General features: G+C 43.6%; 1 protein-coding gene across 4 annotated transcripts in view; it reads right to left on the reverse strand.

Moving 5' to 3' along the window:
* ARMH3 (armadillo like helical domain containing 3) overlaps nucleotides 1–17,650 on the reverse strand; it is a 237,969-nt gene that overhangs the window by 172,552 nt on the left and 47,767 nt on the right. For all 4 annotated transcript variants that reach the window (XM_053305039.1, XM_053305040.1, XM_053305041.1 and 1 more), the window contains exons 14-16: nucleotides 10,827–10,920; nucleotides 7,918–8,019; nucleotides 1,484–1,542 (exon numbers count right to left, since the gene is read on the reverse strand). In XM_053305039.1, the coding sequence (XP_053161014.1) occupies nucleotides 1,484–1,542; nucleotides 7,918–8,019; nucleotides 10,827–10,920 (255 nt within the window). The remainder of the gene's footprint in view (nucleotides 1–1,483; nucleotides 1,543–7,917; nucleotides 8,020–10,826; nucleotides 10,921–17,650) is intronic.

Here is a 17,650-nt window from a genome sequence, read left to right on the forward strand (position 1 = left end):
CTTGGTGGCTTTCGATACTATCGACCATAGTATCCTTCTGGAGCATCTGAGGGAGTTGGGGGTGGGAGGCACTGCTTTGCAGTGGTTCTGCTCCTACCTTTCTGGCAGATCCCAGATAGTGTCTCCTGGAGACTGTTGCTCTTCAAAATCTGAGCTTTTATATGGGGTCCCTCAGGGCTCCATACTGTCTCCAATGCTTTTTAATATCTACATGAAACCATTGTGAGATCATCCGGAGATTTGGTGCTGGGTGTTATCAATATGCTGATAATACCCAAATCTATTTCTCCATGTCATCATCATCAGGAGAAGGCATATCCTCCTTGAATGCCTGCTTGGAAGCAGTAATGGGCTGGATGAGAGATAAATTGAGACTGAATCCAGACAAGACGGAGGTACTTATTGTGCGGGGTCGTCACTCGGGAAGTGATATTGAACTACCTGTTCTAGATGGGGTCACACTTCCTCAGAAGTAACAGGTACGCAGTTTGGGAGTGCTTCTGGATCCACACCTTTCCCTGGTTCCCCAGGTTGAGGCAGTGGCCAGTAGCACTTTCTATCAGCTTTGGTTGATACGCCAGCTGCATCCGTTTCTTGAGGTTCATGATCTCAAAACAGTACTACACTTGTTGGTAACTTCCAGACTTGATTACTGCAATGCACTCTGTGTGGGGCTGCCTTTGTACGTAGTCTGGAAACTGCAATTAGTACAAAATGCGGCAGCCAGGTTGGTCTCCGGGTCATCTCGAAGAGACCATATTACTCCTATATTACAGAAGTTACACTGGCTGCCAATAAGTTTCCAGGCAAAATACAAAGTGCTGGTTATAACCTATAAAGCCCTACACAGCTTAGGCCCACGGTACTTAAGAGAGCATCTTCTTCTGCATGATCCCCATCATCCACTGCGTACATCAGGGGAAGCTTGTCTGTGGCTACCTTCATGTCGTCTGGTGGCCAACCAGGGACGGGCCTTCTCTGTTGTCGTCCCGAGACTTTGGAACACGCTTCCCATGGGAATAAGTGTCTCGCCATCTCTAGCAGCTTTTAAAAAGTGTCTAAAGACTTATCTTTTTACCCAGGCCTTTTAGCTTTTTAACTTTGTAACTTTTAAATTTTGGATTATTTATTGATTTGTTTTATGCTGTTTTTAATATTTAATTGATTTTAAAGTTTTGTTTTTATTTGTTGTGAACCGCCCTGAGACCTTGGGTTAGGGCGGTATAAAAATGCACTAAATAAATAGTAAATAATAAATAATAATACATTGTATTGACTAGGGGGCATTCGAGTAGAAGAATCCTAGCAAATGTAACTAACTGTCTATATCATTGTGGTTATAATTCAGCTTTCAGAAGAAAGGAGGATGAGGAGTGATAAAGTCACAGGTCTTGCAGCTGATAAATTTGCTAAGTGCCAGGTCAGAGAGCTAGCAGCTGATGTAGATGCTAATGAGATGGAGGCCACGGGCAGGGGGACTTACCTCTGCTATGCAGGTCAGAATAATCAGACAAAGCTTGCCACTGTGGAGCCGATGTTCATCTGCAAATGAACAACAGGTCCCACATGAGCTACTAAACCTAGATGTGTCAAAAGGTCAGTATGCTGATCAGGAAGCACATAGCCCCATGGGCAGAACAACACAGCAAAAGTTAAAGCACCAGCAGCTCTTCATCTACAGGATCAAAGCTGTTACCCTAGCAGAGATACTGTAATATCCCAGATGTCTATAACCAGGTCCTTGCCACCACAAGCACAAGGCTGATTTGGTACTCTCTTTCTTTGTACCTTCAATATTATTTTTCTGCTGTACTTGACCAGTTCTCAGTGGGACAGGACTACTAGTCTTTCTAATGTTGCAGAGATATTGCTGATTTGTAAGCAGCAGCCAACACTGCTGGTAGTCTCACAGTGTAACAACTTCTCAAAAATCCATAATGTTAAACAGACTAACAAAGTAAAGTAAAGTGTGTCGTCGAGTCAATTTCGACTCCTGGCGCCCACAGAGCCCTGTGGTTTTCTTTTGGTAGAATACAGGAGGAGTTTACCATAGCCTCCTCCCGTGCAGTATGATGCCTTTCAGCATCTTCCTATATTGCTGCTGCCCGATATAGTACCAGCAGGGATTCGAATCGGAAACCTTCTGCTTGTTAGTCAGGCATTTCCCCGCTGCACCACTTAAGGTGACAGACTAACAAGAGGATACGAGAAATACCCTATTCCCTGAAGGTAGCCGCTTTGTGCCCTAGTGAGGAACTTGTGCAACTTCCTCAGCTGTAGAAAGATAAACAGCACAGAGAAAACTACTACTAACAGATTGGAGCTTTTTAGGCTTCATGGTACAACTGGTTCCAAACTTCTAGGGCTGATATACAACCTCCCCACATGACTGACAGGGAGGATTGCCAGGACAACTGCTATGCAGTGTGCACACATGCCCTGAATGAGAACAGGGTCATAATGTAAGAAAGCCCGCATCATTTTTCCCTTTTAAATTTTCAATATTTTAGAAAAGAGCAAACAAACAATTATATAAGAAACCTCATATGTCAGAACAGCAGCAACCAACCTTTTGGATTTCCCCTTTCAATTCACATTTAACAAGGCTAGCAGTGCATTGGATATATTTAGAAGAGATGAAGGCTACAGACTGGCAGATAATCTTGACATAGATCCAGTAGTTGTTCACCTCTGTTCACTGGAGACAGAGAGCCTTTACAGGTAACTTGATCATGAAAGCCTCAGAGTGGATATATGTAAGCAATGGTGACACACAACTACATGAAGACCCATTTAAGAGACCTGAAGTAAACATTTAACACACAGGCTAAAATGCTGCTTTTCCAGGAAGGCAGATGAAGAAGCCCTAGAGAGCTCAAATACCCTAGAGCCTTGTTATATTTTTACTACAGGATCTTGAGGCTTATTGCTCAGGTACTGCAACAATCATGTCTCCTGTTTGGGGATTACATGACAAGCATTACTGCTTTACACCAACCACGTGCTTCAGATTACTCACATTCCAAGAGACATACTACATTCAACAGCACATCACTGACTATAGATCTGTTGCTATACAGAACAATGCTTTGTGCTTCAGCATCAGAACAGCTTACTATTTTTTATAATCACAAAATTCATGACGGAAGTGGCACAGTTCCCCTGAGAGTGTGCAAGTTTTGGCACTGTGTTACAGATGGGGACATTTAAGGTGGGGAAGATCTGCTACAAAGTTAGATTCCTGCCCCCCGCCCCCAACACACACACAGGAAAAGCAGAACATGGGATTGTTGTTGGATGGGGAATACTAACGTGAAGGCAGTGGCTAGGGAGAGGTACTTCTTTATTCCGTTTTGCCACATTGAGCATAAGGAGAGGTGTCCTAGCAATCAACGGCAAAACAACCCAATAAAACCAATGAGGCAGATGACCACTGTGAATAGGCAACATTCCAGCTACAACACAGATGCAGCATCCAAACCTCCCTACCAGCTACAGGTAAGGACAAAATTACCATAGAGTGTATTTATTACATTTCCTTTAGTAATAATAAAAATACAAAAAGCACAATTCAGAAGCAATCCCCAACAAAGGTGTTTTTGTTGACTGACTGACTGACTGAGTGCCGTCAAGTCAGTGTTGACTCTTAGCTACCACATAGAGAGATTCTCTCCAGGATGATCTGTCTTCAACTTGGCCTTTAAGGTCTCTCAGTGGTGCATTCATTGCTGCTGTAATCAAGTCCATCCACCTTGCTGCTGGTTGTCCTCTTCTTCTCTTTCCTTCAACTTTTCCCAGCATTATAGACTTCTCAAGGGAACTAGATCTTCGCATAAGGTGTCTGAAGTATGATAGTTTGGGCCTGGTCATTTGTGCCTTGAGTGAAAATTCTGGATTGATTTCTCCTATGCTCCATTTGTTTGTTTTCTTTGCTGTCCATGGTATCCTCAGAAGTCTTCTTCAGCACCAAAGTTCAAAAGCATCAATGCTTTTTCTATCTTGCTTCTTCAAAGTCCAGCTTTTGCATCCATAGAGTGTCACGGGAAAAACCATTGTCCGTTCTAATCTTTGTAGGGTCATCATGGCATCTAAATATGCTTTCCAAGGCCTTCATAGCTACCCTACCAAGTGCTAGTCTGAAGCATATTTCTTGGCTGCTGGATCCTTTACTGTTGATGGTCGCTCCCAAAAGGCTTCTTCCAATCCCGCTTCTCTCAGTATATGTTCAACATACAGGTTGATTAAGTAAGGAGAAAGTATACAGCCTTGTCTTACTCCTTTGCTGATCTGGAACCAGTCTGTTTCACCATGTTCTGTCTGGACTGTAGCTTCCTGCCCTTTGTATAGGTTTCTCATGAGAACAATGAGATGTTCTGGGACACCCATTTTCCTCAGGATATTCCACAACTTAACATGGTTGATGCAATCAAAGGCTTTTCTGTAGTCAATAAAGCTCATATTGACTTCTTTTTGGTATTCTTCGGCTTTCTCAATTATCCAGCGTGCATCAGCAATGATGTCTCTTGTTCCTCAGCCTTTTCTGAAACCAGCTTGAACATCTGGCATTTCCCTTTCCATGGAGGGCTCTAATCTGCGTTGGATGATCCTGAGCATTATTTTGCCAGCATGTGAAATTAAGGATATTGTGCAGTGGTTTGCGCAATCTGTTAAATCTCCTCTCTTTGGTATGGGTATGTAGACTAACCTCTTCCATTCTGTTGGCCACTGTGCTGTTCTCCAAATTTTCTGGCATAGTTTGGTTAGAGCCTTGACTGATACTTCTTCTGTTGCCTGCTATATTTCTGTAGCCTTCCAACTTGGTAATGATCAGAGTGTTGATCTAACTTCATCTTCCTGTACTAGAGATTCTTGCAAGTAGGGAATATCTTCTAGATTATCTTGGATGTTGACATCCCTGCTGAACAGATTTTCAGTATACTCCCATCTCTGTTTGATCTTCTCTGAATCAGTTACTATCTGTCCTTTGACATCCCTTAACATAACAATTCAAGGTTGGAATCTCCCTCTGAGTTCAGAGATCTTTTGAAAAACTTGCCTTGTTTTTCCGTGCCTACTTCCATCCTCAAGGTCTTTATAGATGTCGTAGTATTGCTCCTTGTCTCTTCTAACAGCTTTCTGAAACTCCCTGTTAAGTTCCTTCCTGAGGTCTTTATCTTTCTTGACTTTGGCTTCTCTCCTCTTCTTGGCAATTTCCACCATCTGTTCTGACATCCATTTTCCTTTCTTCTGTTCCGTGATCTTTGGCAATCTCTTTTCACATTCGCCCTTAACAACTTCTTTGATTTCATTTCACAGTTCCTCTGGTTCCCTATCAATGAGGTTCAGAACTTCAAAGCGGTTCCTGATGTTCTTCTTGAAAATGGTGGGAACATTCTCAAGATCATATCGTGTGAGCTGGATAGCTTTATATTTCTGCTTTAGCTTGACTTGGAACTTGCACATGAGCAGTCTGTGATCTGTTCCACAATCGGCTCCCAGCCATGTCTTTGCTGTTATAACTGAGCTCTTCCACCTCCTTACACCAATAATGTAATCAATTTGATTTCCATGTACTCCATCTGGTGATGTCCATGTGTATAGGCGCCACTTTGGTTGTTTGAAGAATGTGTTCGCAATGAAGAGATCACTGGCTTGGCAGAAACTAATCAGTCGTTCTCCTGCTTCGTTTCTGTTCATCAACTTCCTCTTCTTATGCATCAGTCGTTGGGACATAGACTTGAAGAACTGTCATGTTAAAGAGTTGTCCACAAATCTAATTGATATTAGTTGGTTACTGACTGCATTGTACCCAAGTACTGTCATTGCTATATCCTTCCTGACTATGAAAGCAACACCGTTCCTCCTTTGTTTCTCGTGTCCTGAGTAGTAAATGGTATGATTTTCTGACTGAAAGTGTCCCATTTCAGTCCATTTTAATTCACTGATGCCCAAGATGTCAATCTGTAGTTGAATTCATTTCATCTTTCACTGTGTCAAGCTTTCCCATATTCATGCTTCTTACGTTCCACGTTCCCATTGTAATTCTGTCTTTGCAGCTTCAGATTTTCTTTTCCTGCATGGCGACATCAGCTGCTAGACACCCAAAAGGCTTTAGTCTAACCGCGTCATAAACACCATTGGTACTCAGAGATCCTCTGCTCTTCCTCAGTAGCATGTTGAGTACCATCCAACCAGAGGGACTCATCATCCGGCACTACACTGACAATCATTTCATTTTGTCTACCCATGTGGTTTGCTTGGTAAAATACAGGAGTGGTTTACCATTGCCTTCTCCTGGGCTCTATGAAATGATGCCTTTGTTGTTGTCACTGAAGTGATTGTCCACCTCCAACACCTTCCTATATGGCTGCTGCCCAATATAGGTGCCTGCTTGCTTTAGCTGGGTAGCTGGGATTACCTTTGTGCTTTGGGTGGCCCTACTGGGAGTATCCCCCCCCCCGGTGTACTTTGCTCATCCCTCCCAGCAACACCCCCCGCCACAATGAGGCAACATAGCAGGACTTGGGGTGTGTGTGTTTTTGTTAAGTAATAATAAACATAAACTACTTCTCAGGAAATGCATTTTGTTGAATTTAAATAAACCCATGCTCTGTAGAACTTGCTGTCACAGAGTATTCCTAAGAACAAGTACCATTTGCTTCTTGATGTCTTTATGCAGAGTTATACAAACTGGGATGGAAATTTAAAACCGACTGGCAATGCTTTGGCAGGGCTGGGATAAAGCAACCATAGTTACATTAGCCCTTCCTCAGAGTGGATCCTGTCAAAAGGTAAAAAACCAGGTGAAGTGTAGTGACTAATGCCAGCAATTCTGTCTTGTGGTACAACAAATAACACACAAAAATGTACATTTGCAACAGACCAAAGTCTGGTGTAAAGAAAACATGCTTATGCATATACCAGAGTGATTTCTGCAACTGCTACTGTGGTGTAGATTAAGCACATATTTACACATGTATGATCCAACACTACACAAGATCCCACTGACATTGAATAAAGCCCAAACTTTGGAATCCTGACTAAGTTTCCTGCCCTCAATGCAGTCGTCCTGCACCACCCCACACATAGAAAAATAGGAAACTGCTATATACTGAGTCAGATCATTGGTCCATCTAGCTCAGTAATGTCTACACAGACTGGAAGCAGCTTCTCCAGAGTTGCAGGCAGGAGTCCCTCTCAGCCCTGTCTTGGAGATGCCAGGGAGGGAAGTTGGAACCTTTTGCACGCAAGCATGCTGATGCTCTTCCAAGTGCGGCCCCATCCCCTGTGGGGAATATCTTAGGATGCTCACATGTAATCTCCCATTCAAATGCAAATAAAGATAGACCCTGCTTAGCAAAGGCAACAATTCATGCTTGCTACCACAACTTACCTTTGCCAGCCAGGAAACATGATGCATCACTAGCACTGAAAGGAGCACTGTGTTTAGGAACATAGGAAGCTGCCATATACTGAGTCAGACCATAGGTCCATCTAGCTCAATACAGTCTACACAGACTGGCAGTTGTTTCATTTCTGACTCAAAGCTGTTTCATGCACTGTCCCTCTTGGGCACTCTCAGAAATGCAGTACGATATACCTCTTTCCCTCTCCTCATATACCTGAAAATTGGATCTGCTTTACCTCCTAGGGAAGACATGCTGAGACTCCTCTGGCTATTATGAACTACAATTGTTCCCCTTCCATATATGGCTTGCCTTCCTTCAGCACCAGGACTCCTTAGTTCCCAGTAGTTGCCATCTAGCAATGAGAAATCAGTTCATTCTCACAGCATGTAGAATTTTCATCTCCATGTGGAGCCCAGGAAGGTTTTTTACAAGCAGACCAACTAGCAACATCCCTTTCCCTCCCCAAGAGATTTCGGAAATGTAAAGCTTTGTCAAAACAATTGCTTACCTTTAGTATCCTGCATGACGATGGAGCTGTACTTTAAGAAAGTTATCAGCAGGTTGCTGGTCTGCACATCAGCATCCAGAGGTAGCTCCACAGTGCTTATAACTGGGAAAGGTCAGATAAGATTTGCTCATCACCAGTACACAGGATTTTCGAAAGGCCTCCTAGCAAAGGTAAAGAAGGTGCCCCTATTACGGCAGCATCCCATCTTACATGTATTTCTCTGTACAACAGTCTGTGGTGCCTGGCAGTGCCAGTTCAGATCAAAGCGCTCTGAGGTCATGGAGTATCAAGGTCATTTGGTTCAAATCCCCATCCACAACGAAACACCATAGAGAATACCCATAAGAAATGTATTATTTGTAACCTTTTTGCTACCGTTCCTGATAAGCTTTTTCTACATGTGGCCCTAAATGAGAAATGGAAGCAAGCAAGCTCAAAAGTTTCAGCAGGAGGTCCTTCCAGGTCCCAGCTGGCTAGTCTCAAAACATCCAGCTCATTAAAAGACAAGGAACAGAGACAAAAAGGAACAGATCAGCTTATTTTCTACTGGCTTTCCTTCCTTGCAATCCCCATGCACAATGCCCTCAGAGGGTTGCTATTTGAGATAGGATAATAAAAGTACCCCACACTGAGATTCAAACGAACTCTACTGGTCTCAAACTATGTGCATTTATTCTACACAGGTACATAGAAACTACAGAGTCAGACAATCGGTCTATCTAGTTCAATATTGTCTACAGTGACTGGTGGGCCACTGTTCGAAACAGGATGCTGGACTAGATGGGCCTTGGGCCTGATCTAGCAGGGCTGTTCTTATGTCTGGCAGCAGCTCTCCAAGATTTCAGACAGGGGCCTTTCCCAGCTCTACTTAGAGATGCCAGAGATTGAACCAGGGACTTTCTAAATGCAAAGCAAATGCTCTACCACAACGCTACACCCCCATCTTTGGACAATGACATCATCTAAAACTTCAGAGACTCAACTTTGCCCTTCCATCTAATTATCAACTACAGGTAAGACCTTTCTGCTTTTTTCTTATTTGGAAGGTGGGGAGCATTCCTAATGGAGGACTCTTCTAGGTTTAAGAACCATACCCAAGCCCTTAAAATGTGATGATAAACAATGATCCAACCAGCCCTGCATGTATTTTGCTATCTTCCTTTCTGGTACAACTCAAAGAGTGGAAGAAAGATTGGGAGCATAATCACTCTGTAACTCAGAGATAGGTCAGCCAAAACTGAGTCTCTTCTGTGGGTCACTCCCCACCATCCCAAATTAAAATGTAAGAGGAGACCACTTTCAGTTCATTCCTAGCATAGCTTTCAGCTCAGCTGTACATTCTACCATAAGTCCACAACCTTTCCAGAGTAGCCCAAACCCACTAAGAGATTTAGCTAATATATATTCAGCATCTATAATGGGTCCTTCTGGAGCTGCTATGATGCACACCGTGAATGAATATTTAACAGCAGCAAGCAAAATCAGCTCTTAAGATACCATGGTGACAGGCACCTTAGACACAGTTCATGCAATAGAAAAAGATGGATTTTTAAAAAGTCACTATGCAGAAACAGTCAGTACTTATCATAGCTCAGCCCCTGCAGCTTTGACTCTTTCATGGAAGGAGCCGGTATTATTTCGTAACTTGAAAGGGGTGTTTAATCCATGTTATAAGCATGGCCGAGGAACTAGATTTGAGACCATGAACCTGTTTGCAGGTTCCAGCAACATGGAAAATGTACTCAAAACTACATGTGCAGGATTTCAATTAAATTCTTTTGACGAGACAAACCAAAAGGAAAAGTGGACTTTCACTTTGAATGCAAGTTGTCTAGTACCAATTTTGAGCCAGGGAAATCTTTTATTACTAAATTGTAAGGTCTTTGGGGTGAGGAAGGGCATGGACTAAGTCAAGCATGTCATTTAAAAAAAAACCCAGAGCCAGAAATCTTGGAGAGCCCAACAAAGCAGCACAGGATCACAGAGAAAAAACGAAAAGCTTAAGTGAACAAAAGACCTTGAACAGTACTGGTGCAGGTCAAGATTAAAAACTCCTTTATTATTGTTAATCAACCTCCCAGCAGCAGGAAGGCAGAACTCACTATGCCTGTCTGCAACAGACTGGGTTTGTCGACGTAAATTAAAGAGTGAGTGTTGAAGGCAAGCACAAATTCTGCCCGCTGTATTTATTTTATTTATTTATTTATTTAAAGTGTGTGGGTGGATACATTTGCAATGAACAAGTTGAAAAAAAGACTAAGCAGCTCTCAACCATCAGCATCATATGGAATACATACGCAGAGAGGTGGAAGACATAAATTTTTTTTAACTGAGGCTTTTGATATCCATGGCAACCAAGCAGAATTTATCCTCCCAGAGAAGAATACTATTCTGCAAGGATATCAGAATGACCTGAATAGCAGTTGTAAGAGGGTAACACCTGCAGCTCTCGGCCTGAGATGCTTACAAACTGAATTCTATTCAAACCTATCACATTCTTCCATTAAGCTATTTGTGAAGCATAAAGCAATCAACACACATAAGGAAACTATACAATTGCAAATGAGCAATACGATACATATTTTCTTAAGAATGACCACCCACAGTTTTACACATCCAAATGTGTACTGCCTTTCTATTTGCTTTTACACGTCACAAGAACAAGCCCAGGGAAGTTATCATCTGGGGCCAATTTGTCATACAGGAACATTCAGCCATGAAGCTACAATACAGTCTAACGGATGGTAAGGGTCTAGATGGTAAGGGTCTAGATGGAGATCTTGGTTTTTTGACCTCTAAAAGTCTTGGCTCACTCTTGATAGTGGACCATTTGATACCTTGGTCCAGGACATAAACATTTCAAGATACAGGCAAAAAGAAGAAGAAAGAGTAGAAATAAAACAGCTCACCATCAGAAGAAGGTGGTGTGGTCCCAAGCGGAGTGACTGGAGTTGTTGGGACAGGGCTGACTGGCATTGTCACCAATCCAATTTCAGGATGGCTCTAGGAACAAAATATATGCAGATAGTTGTATTTCAGGAAGCCTGTGCAATGCAAGTGCAAGGTACATTTACTCAGACCCCATCCTACTTCTGGCACTCTGAACATCTCTCCTCTTCTATGTGACAAGACCTGAAATTTCTGCTCAGATGGATTATTTTGTGGGAAGATATGGGGGAAACTATGAACATGTCTCTCAAAGACTTCTGCCTTCTTAAGGACACAATTGCTGTTGAAGCAATGCTTCCGCCTGCCTTATATTTCCTCACTCAATTCATCCCTATTTAAAGAGTAAATCAGTGCACCATGTTGCCACCCTACTGCTTAACCCAGGTGCTTCAGGAGAGGGCTACATAAATAATATTGTTATTGATTCACCCTTCCTTCTTCCACTAGTTCCTCTTCACATTGTATCTCAGCCAGGAACTCCCGATCTAATTTGTGATTTAACTTTATTCTCCATAGGGTTTCATTTGTGTCACCATAATCTATGAGAACAGGCAAGATTTCAGATTACTATACTATTCTATTTTATATCCAACAGTGAAATAATGAAGTCTGTTTCACAGAGTGCCTTCATAGCAATGCACCTCCAAATGTTCTCTCAGCAGCAAGCCGTGAGACGATTTGAAATGTGTTCTAGAACTAACAATCCACTTTTAATTGCACAACATTTCACAGAAGTTCACGCAGGGGCCTGCCATGCCAGGGATCTAGAATGTCTAGTTTATTAATGGACTCTTATCAGCCCACCTTATAATAAGAGAACACATGGCCACATATTGTAAACTGTTTTTGAACGTCTGAGGCAAGCTTTGAAATAAGCCATCCATTGAAATATTACAGGCTGAGGCAAACAAATCTATTTCCATGGAATAAAAGCTTGGATCTTACTATAATGGAGTTTTATAACTCCTGTGCCAGCTAAGGGACAACAGCACCACCTAGCAGCAATATAGTGGCGTAACATTTATTTAACAAAACTTCCCATTTAATTTTGTGCAGGTTGCACCATTTCCCCCATACCTCAACCCAAAATCTGTTATGTCAAATATCTTGTTTAGATCTGCTTTACAGCCTATAGCCCATGCGCACTAGATACAAACAGAAGCAACTCAAATATCTATGCAATTTAAATAACATATCTGTGGCCCCAACATTATGCAAACACATGTAAAATATCTTCACTCTGTATACCAGGCTGAACAACATACTAAGTACACTCTATGCCAAGGCCTTCAAAAGGATTAGCTGAAGTGTTGAGTATGCTGTGACTATGACACTAGCTGTAACCCATTTGGGCTTGTTCAAACCTGATTAAAACTAATACTGCTACATTTATTGTAGCAGCACTTAAGAGCTCTTAAACACAGGGCCCAATCCATCAAGAACTGCATAGGCATAACAAAAACCACCCACTTTCCACAAGAGTCCACAAACTAAAAAAAAATACCAGTCAGCACAAAACAGGATGCAAGAACACAGACCAAGAAGTGATGGCCATAAAACACACACTACGCATACACATACACGTATACCAGACAGTATATAAATATGGTAAATAAATGCCACAGTCATATCCATAATCTTTATGGTTTAGGTTTTGATTCAGGCAAGAGAGAATGGAGCATTGGCCACTTACTGTCAAGGCTCCTTCTTGCTGCTGGATCAGAGGACATCTCAGAGTGGATCATCCTCTCCACACGGCTCGAAGGGACGACTAAGCAAATTAGCTGAAGAAGCCTTTAAGAGCCTGGGGAGGATAACCCCGCCTAGTTTTTTTAGGCCAAGAAGCAGAATAGAAACCTGAGAGAACACTGAGAAGGAACAACATCTAAAAGCTAATGTAAGAGTAGCACAGGAATGTAGGCATTGTCCAATAGTCTGTGGAGAAAGTTGTAGCCAAGAATATCATCCCAAAGAGTAGGTTGGGGTGCCCACTGGGCAGGTTGAGATGTCCTCAGATCTAGCAGCAAGCAGCTGCCTTCACGGTAAGTGACCAATGCTCCATTTTCTGCTGCTGGCTCCGAGAACATCTCAGAGTGGGACATAGCACAGTCCTGTCCACAAGTGGGGGAGAGCACCCACGCCTACTCAGAAGAGAGAACGTGCTGGAGGACCTGTCTAACAAACGCTGCTTGAGCTGAGGCATAAGAGTCCATTTAGTAATGTCTGGTAAACAAAGAAGGAGCCCTCCAAGTGGCCGCCCTGCAGATTTCATGAACCAGAGCATTTGTGGAAAATGCAGCAGAAGTTGATGCCTCTCTCATGAAATGAGTGAATAGGAGAATGAAGGGTCTGATATTCATAAACCAAGAATCTGCAGGCCTTGATCCACCTGGCAATGGTAGCTGGTGAGGCCAGTTGTCCCATGGTTCATGGCAGAAAGGAGACGAAGAGCAATTCTTTTAATCTGAAATGCTCTGTGTGTTTTACATAGTCTTTCAAGCATCTGTGTATGTCCAGTTTATGCCATGTCTTTTCTGTTAGGTGCACTGGCTTTGGACAGAAAGAAGGTAATATGACGGCTCGTGATTGATGAAAGGAAGATGAACCTTTGGGTGAAAAAATTGGTCAGGACCGAGTCCGTGGAGAATACATAAAGGTTTTTTGTGAATGGAGAGCACCCAAAGTTCTGAAACTCTGCAAGCAGAGGTAACAGCCATCAAGAAATAAATGATAATATATGGAGTGGGATAGAACGAACAGGTTTGAAGGGAGAGGCATGAAGGGCTCTTAGGGCCGTGTGTAGATTCCATGATGGGAAGCGGTGTACTGTTGGAGGTGAGAGCAAGGTTGCTCCCCTGAGGAAACGCTGTCAATGTGGATAACTGCTCAGGGATGTTTTAGAGAGACCCGGTTATAAGTTCTACTAGTGACGCAGCCTGGCATTTTAATGTATTTGCTTTTACCCCTTGATCTAGCCCTTCCTGTAGGAATTGCAACAGATGTTTCATGGTGGCTATGCCCCATGGGAATGAATTTCTTGCTAACCAGCAGAGGAATGCCATCCAGGTGTACTGATATATTCTGTTGGTGGAGACACTCCTGGAAGCCAACATAGTGTTAAAATCAAATAACCATGCTGTTTTAACATGCCCTGTTCAGTTTCCAAAAGGCTAGCTTTAAATAGCCTGGATCTGGATGGTGTGTTGAACCCTGCTGAAAGATCTTCTGTGACTGGAAGGGGTAGGTGTTCTGAGACTGACATGCTGTGGAGGTTCTGGAAACCAAGGCCTCCATGGCCAAAAAGGGTGCTAAATTATCACCTGAGCCTTGAATAGATGTACCCTTCTGAGGACCTGGCTGAACAGCAGCATTGCAGGGGGAAGGCATACAGTAGGTCTTGTGGCCATGGGGTGGACAGTATGTCCACTGCTTTGCAATGGAACTTGGTGAAGAACCACCGTAGTTTTGCATTGTGTGGGGTCGCTAAGAGATCCACCAGTGGGATGCCGAAGTGGTCCATGATCAAACTGAAGATGGAAGGTTTCAGCTTCCACTCCCCTGTGAGTGAGTCCTTGTGACTGAACAATTGTGCTCAGGTCGCCCTGGACATGGTGTGATGTGATGGAGGCTAAATGGATTTTCACTCACTGGATCAGCAGCGTCGCTTCTGAGTGGAGATATTTGGATCGGGGACCCTCCCTGCCTGTTTATATGGTGTTGTCGGTCTGGACCAGAACAGGATGGTGGTGTAGTGGTTAGAGTGCTGGACTAGGACCGGGGAGACCTGAGTTCAAATCCCCATTCAGCCATGAAACTAGCTGGGCGACTCTGGGCCAGTCACTTCTCTCTCAGCCTAACCTACTTCACAAGGTTGTTGTGAAAGAGAAACTCAAGTATGTAGTACACTGCTCTGGGCTCCTTGGAGGAAGAGTGGGATATAAATGTAAAAAATAATAATAATAATAATATAGAGTGTTTTGAAAGGCCAGGAAAGCCAGTCTGATCACTCAAAGCTCCAGCCAGTTGATGCTGTGGGCTTGTTCTACCAGTGTCCACTTGCCTTGAACTGACATGTGGAGGCAATGGGTGTCCCACCCCCGACTGCTTGCATTTGTGGTCACTATTATTCATGGCGGATCTAGGAACTATTTTCCTTTTTCGACATGACTTGAATAGGTCCACCAGCAGAGGGAGTACAGAACTGACCCATTGGATTTCATGGCAATGTCTGGGTGGTGTGGTAAGAAGAACCACTGTAGAGGGCGGAGGTAGGATTGGACCCACACGACTGATGCCACCATCAGCCCCAGCAGTCTTGTCAAGGTGGGCAGAGTGACTATCTTCTGTGCAATGACCTGCAATGTTGTCTCTTTTAGTATTTGTAAGCGTTCTGGAGGTAGAAACAACCTGTCCTCTCATGTGTCTATTAGAACACCTAAGTGGAGAATTTGATGTGATGGACAGAGGTGACTCTTTTCACGATTGTTGAGAAAATCGTGGATCTGCAGGACCTGAATGGTTGTCTGCAGGTCTGTCTTGGCAGGCTGAGTGATGGAGATTTCAGAAGCAAATCATCCAAGAAAGCAAAAATGCACACCCCCTGAAGGCGCAAGTACGCTATTACTTGTGCCAGAATCTTTGTAAAGATGTGGGGGGTGAGGTCCAAAACAGTCCAAAGGGTAGTGCCCGATATTGATAGTGGACCCCACTATCAATTTGAAGCTGAGGAGGTGATGGCTGTCTGGATGAATAGATATGTGAAGTTAGGCCTCCTGGAGATTGATCAATGCCAGGAAGTCTAGGTATTGCAAGGCTTCTGTTATCGACCGGAGAGACACCATCCTGAATTTTCTTTTTTCACCCAGCGATTGTGAAACTTGAGGTCCAGAACTGCCCATATAGAGCTGTCCTCCTTTGGAACTATGAACAAGATAGAATAGATACCTCTGCCCTGTTGAGATGAAGGAACTAGCTCTATGGCCCCTATTGCTAGCAGATGTCAGATGGCCTCTTGCAAGCCCACATGTCTGGCAAGCAAGAGGTGGGCATTGGAAGCAAGCAGTTTCATGGATTGGCACCTAGTTCTATCTTGTACCCGGTTGCAATGGAATCGAGGACCCAGCTGTTTGTGGTGGAGGATTCCCAAGCTCTCCACACATCTTCATGCATCCTCCCAGGGGGGTTGACTCTGAGTCAGAATTTTTGTTTTGTGTTTCTGGCCTGAGCATTGAAAGCTGCCCAATTGGTGTTGAATTGTCTTGTGGAGCGTGTACGATTCCACTGAGGTCTGAAGTCACGGTCACATCCTCCAAATGATGGTCTAAATCAGGCCTGCTCAACTAAGCCCCCCTGCCAGCTGTTTTTGAACTACAACTCCCATTATCCCCAGCCACAGTGGCTAATAGCCAGGGATTATGGGAATTGTAGGCCAACATTTGCAGGAGGGCTAAAGTTGAGCAGCCTTGGTCTAAATGCATTAAAGAACTGGAAGGGCTTTCTGGGAGACAAGCATTCCAGTCTGTGTGAGGTGGATGGCATCAATTTCCATTTGTCCTTTGATTCTACTAGAAACTCCTTGAGGGCCTCATCCCCGAAGAGCTTGGTACCGTTGGATGGGACTGAGGTAAGGTTGCTTTTGCACATGGAGTGCACCTGTCCATATTTCAGCCCTAAGTTATGGCGTCCCACCATTGAAGACGCAGCGGCACAGAAGGTGAAGCGAATGGAATCCAGGGTGGCATCAGATACAAATGCCTGTGCTTTCTGGAGTTTAACCAATTGTTGTTTAAGTTGGGCAGGATCTGTAGGTGGATCTTGTATTCATCCAACCAGATCAGAGAGGCTCTGATTAACAGCAAGGATAGTGCTGAAGATCTTAGTGAAGAGGCCTCATGTGAATGTCTCATGGCGGATTCAAGACGTTTGTCAGTTAGGTCCTTTAGTGCCAATTATCTATCCCAGGGTAGCAGTGAGCCCAGTAACAGAGCCACCATGGGAGCACCAGTGGGAGAAGTTTTAAGTAGGTCAGAGGCTTCTTGCTGAAAGGATTAAAATTTGTTAGCCACCACCAGGGATTTCATGTTAGATGTAGGCAATTGCAATTTGTGTTTCATAGCCTCCATGAATGATTCTGGGAAAGGCAGCACAAAGTCATTGGTTTTTGAAACACCAACACACTTTTAGAAAGCAGTTGGGGTTCTATGGTAGGTGAAGACTGTAGACCCAAAATCAAGAGGCTGGAATAGTCTTTAAGGGGCTGCCACATTGTCTAGGTTCTGGCCATCAGACCATTCACCTTCTTTATCAAGTGGATCAACATCTAGTTCCCCGGGCATGTCAACAATAGATATAATTTCAACATCAGGCTCAAGTGTGGTGATGGGACCCAGGTTGGAAGGTGTCTTATTCGGGGCCTCCGAGGGGAGTTATGCCCTGACAATTTAGAAGAGTGTATGCTCCCATCCCCGTTTGGATCCCTGGGGTGTTCTGGATTTATTTTTCTTTGATTTTTTGGTGTGCGCGCATTTTTTCTTTGACTTTTGGAGAAGGGATCTTAGACTCAGATGAGGAGAAGTTTGAAGAGGAGGTACGCCCCCTCCTGGTTCTTTTACTCTTTTTAGATTTAATTTGGTCATAATGGTGAAGAGACTGTGCCAGGGTATCCTGGAATCAGGATTGCCAAGGAGGGAACATTTCGAATGGAAAATCCCCAAGGGGATTGGAGGAGAGAAGAGGATAAGCCACTATGAGCAGAGTTCACCAACGGAAGTGAAGCTGAAGAGTT

This window comes from Hemicordylus capensis, chromosome 3, assembly GCF_027244095.1.
Source record: "Hemicordylus capensis ecotype Gifberg chromosome 3, rHemCap1.1.pri, whole genome shotgun sequence".
NCBI classification, from domain to species: Eukaryota; Metazoa; Chordata; class Lepidosauria; order Squamata; family Cordylidae; genus Hemicordylus; species Hemicordylus capensis.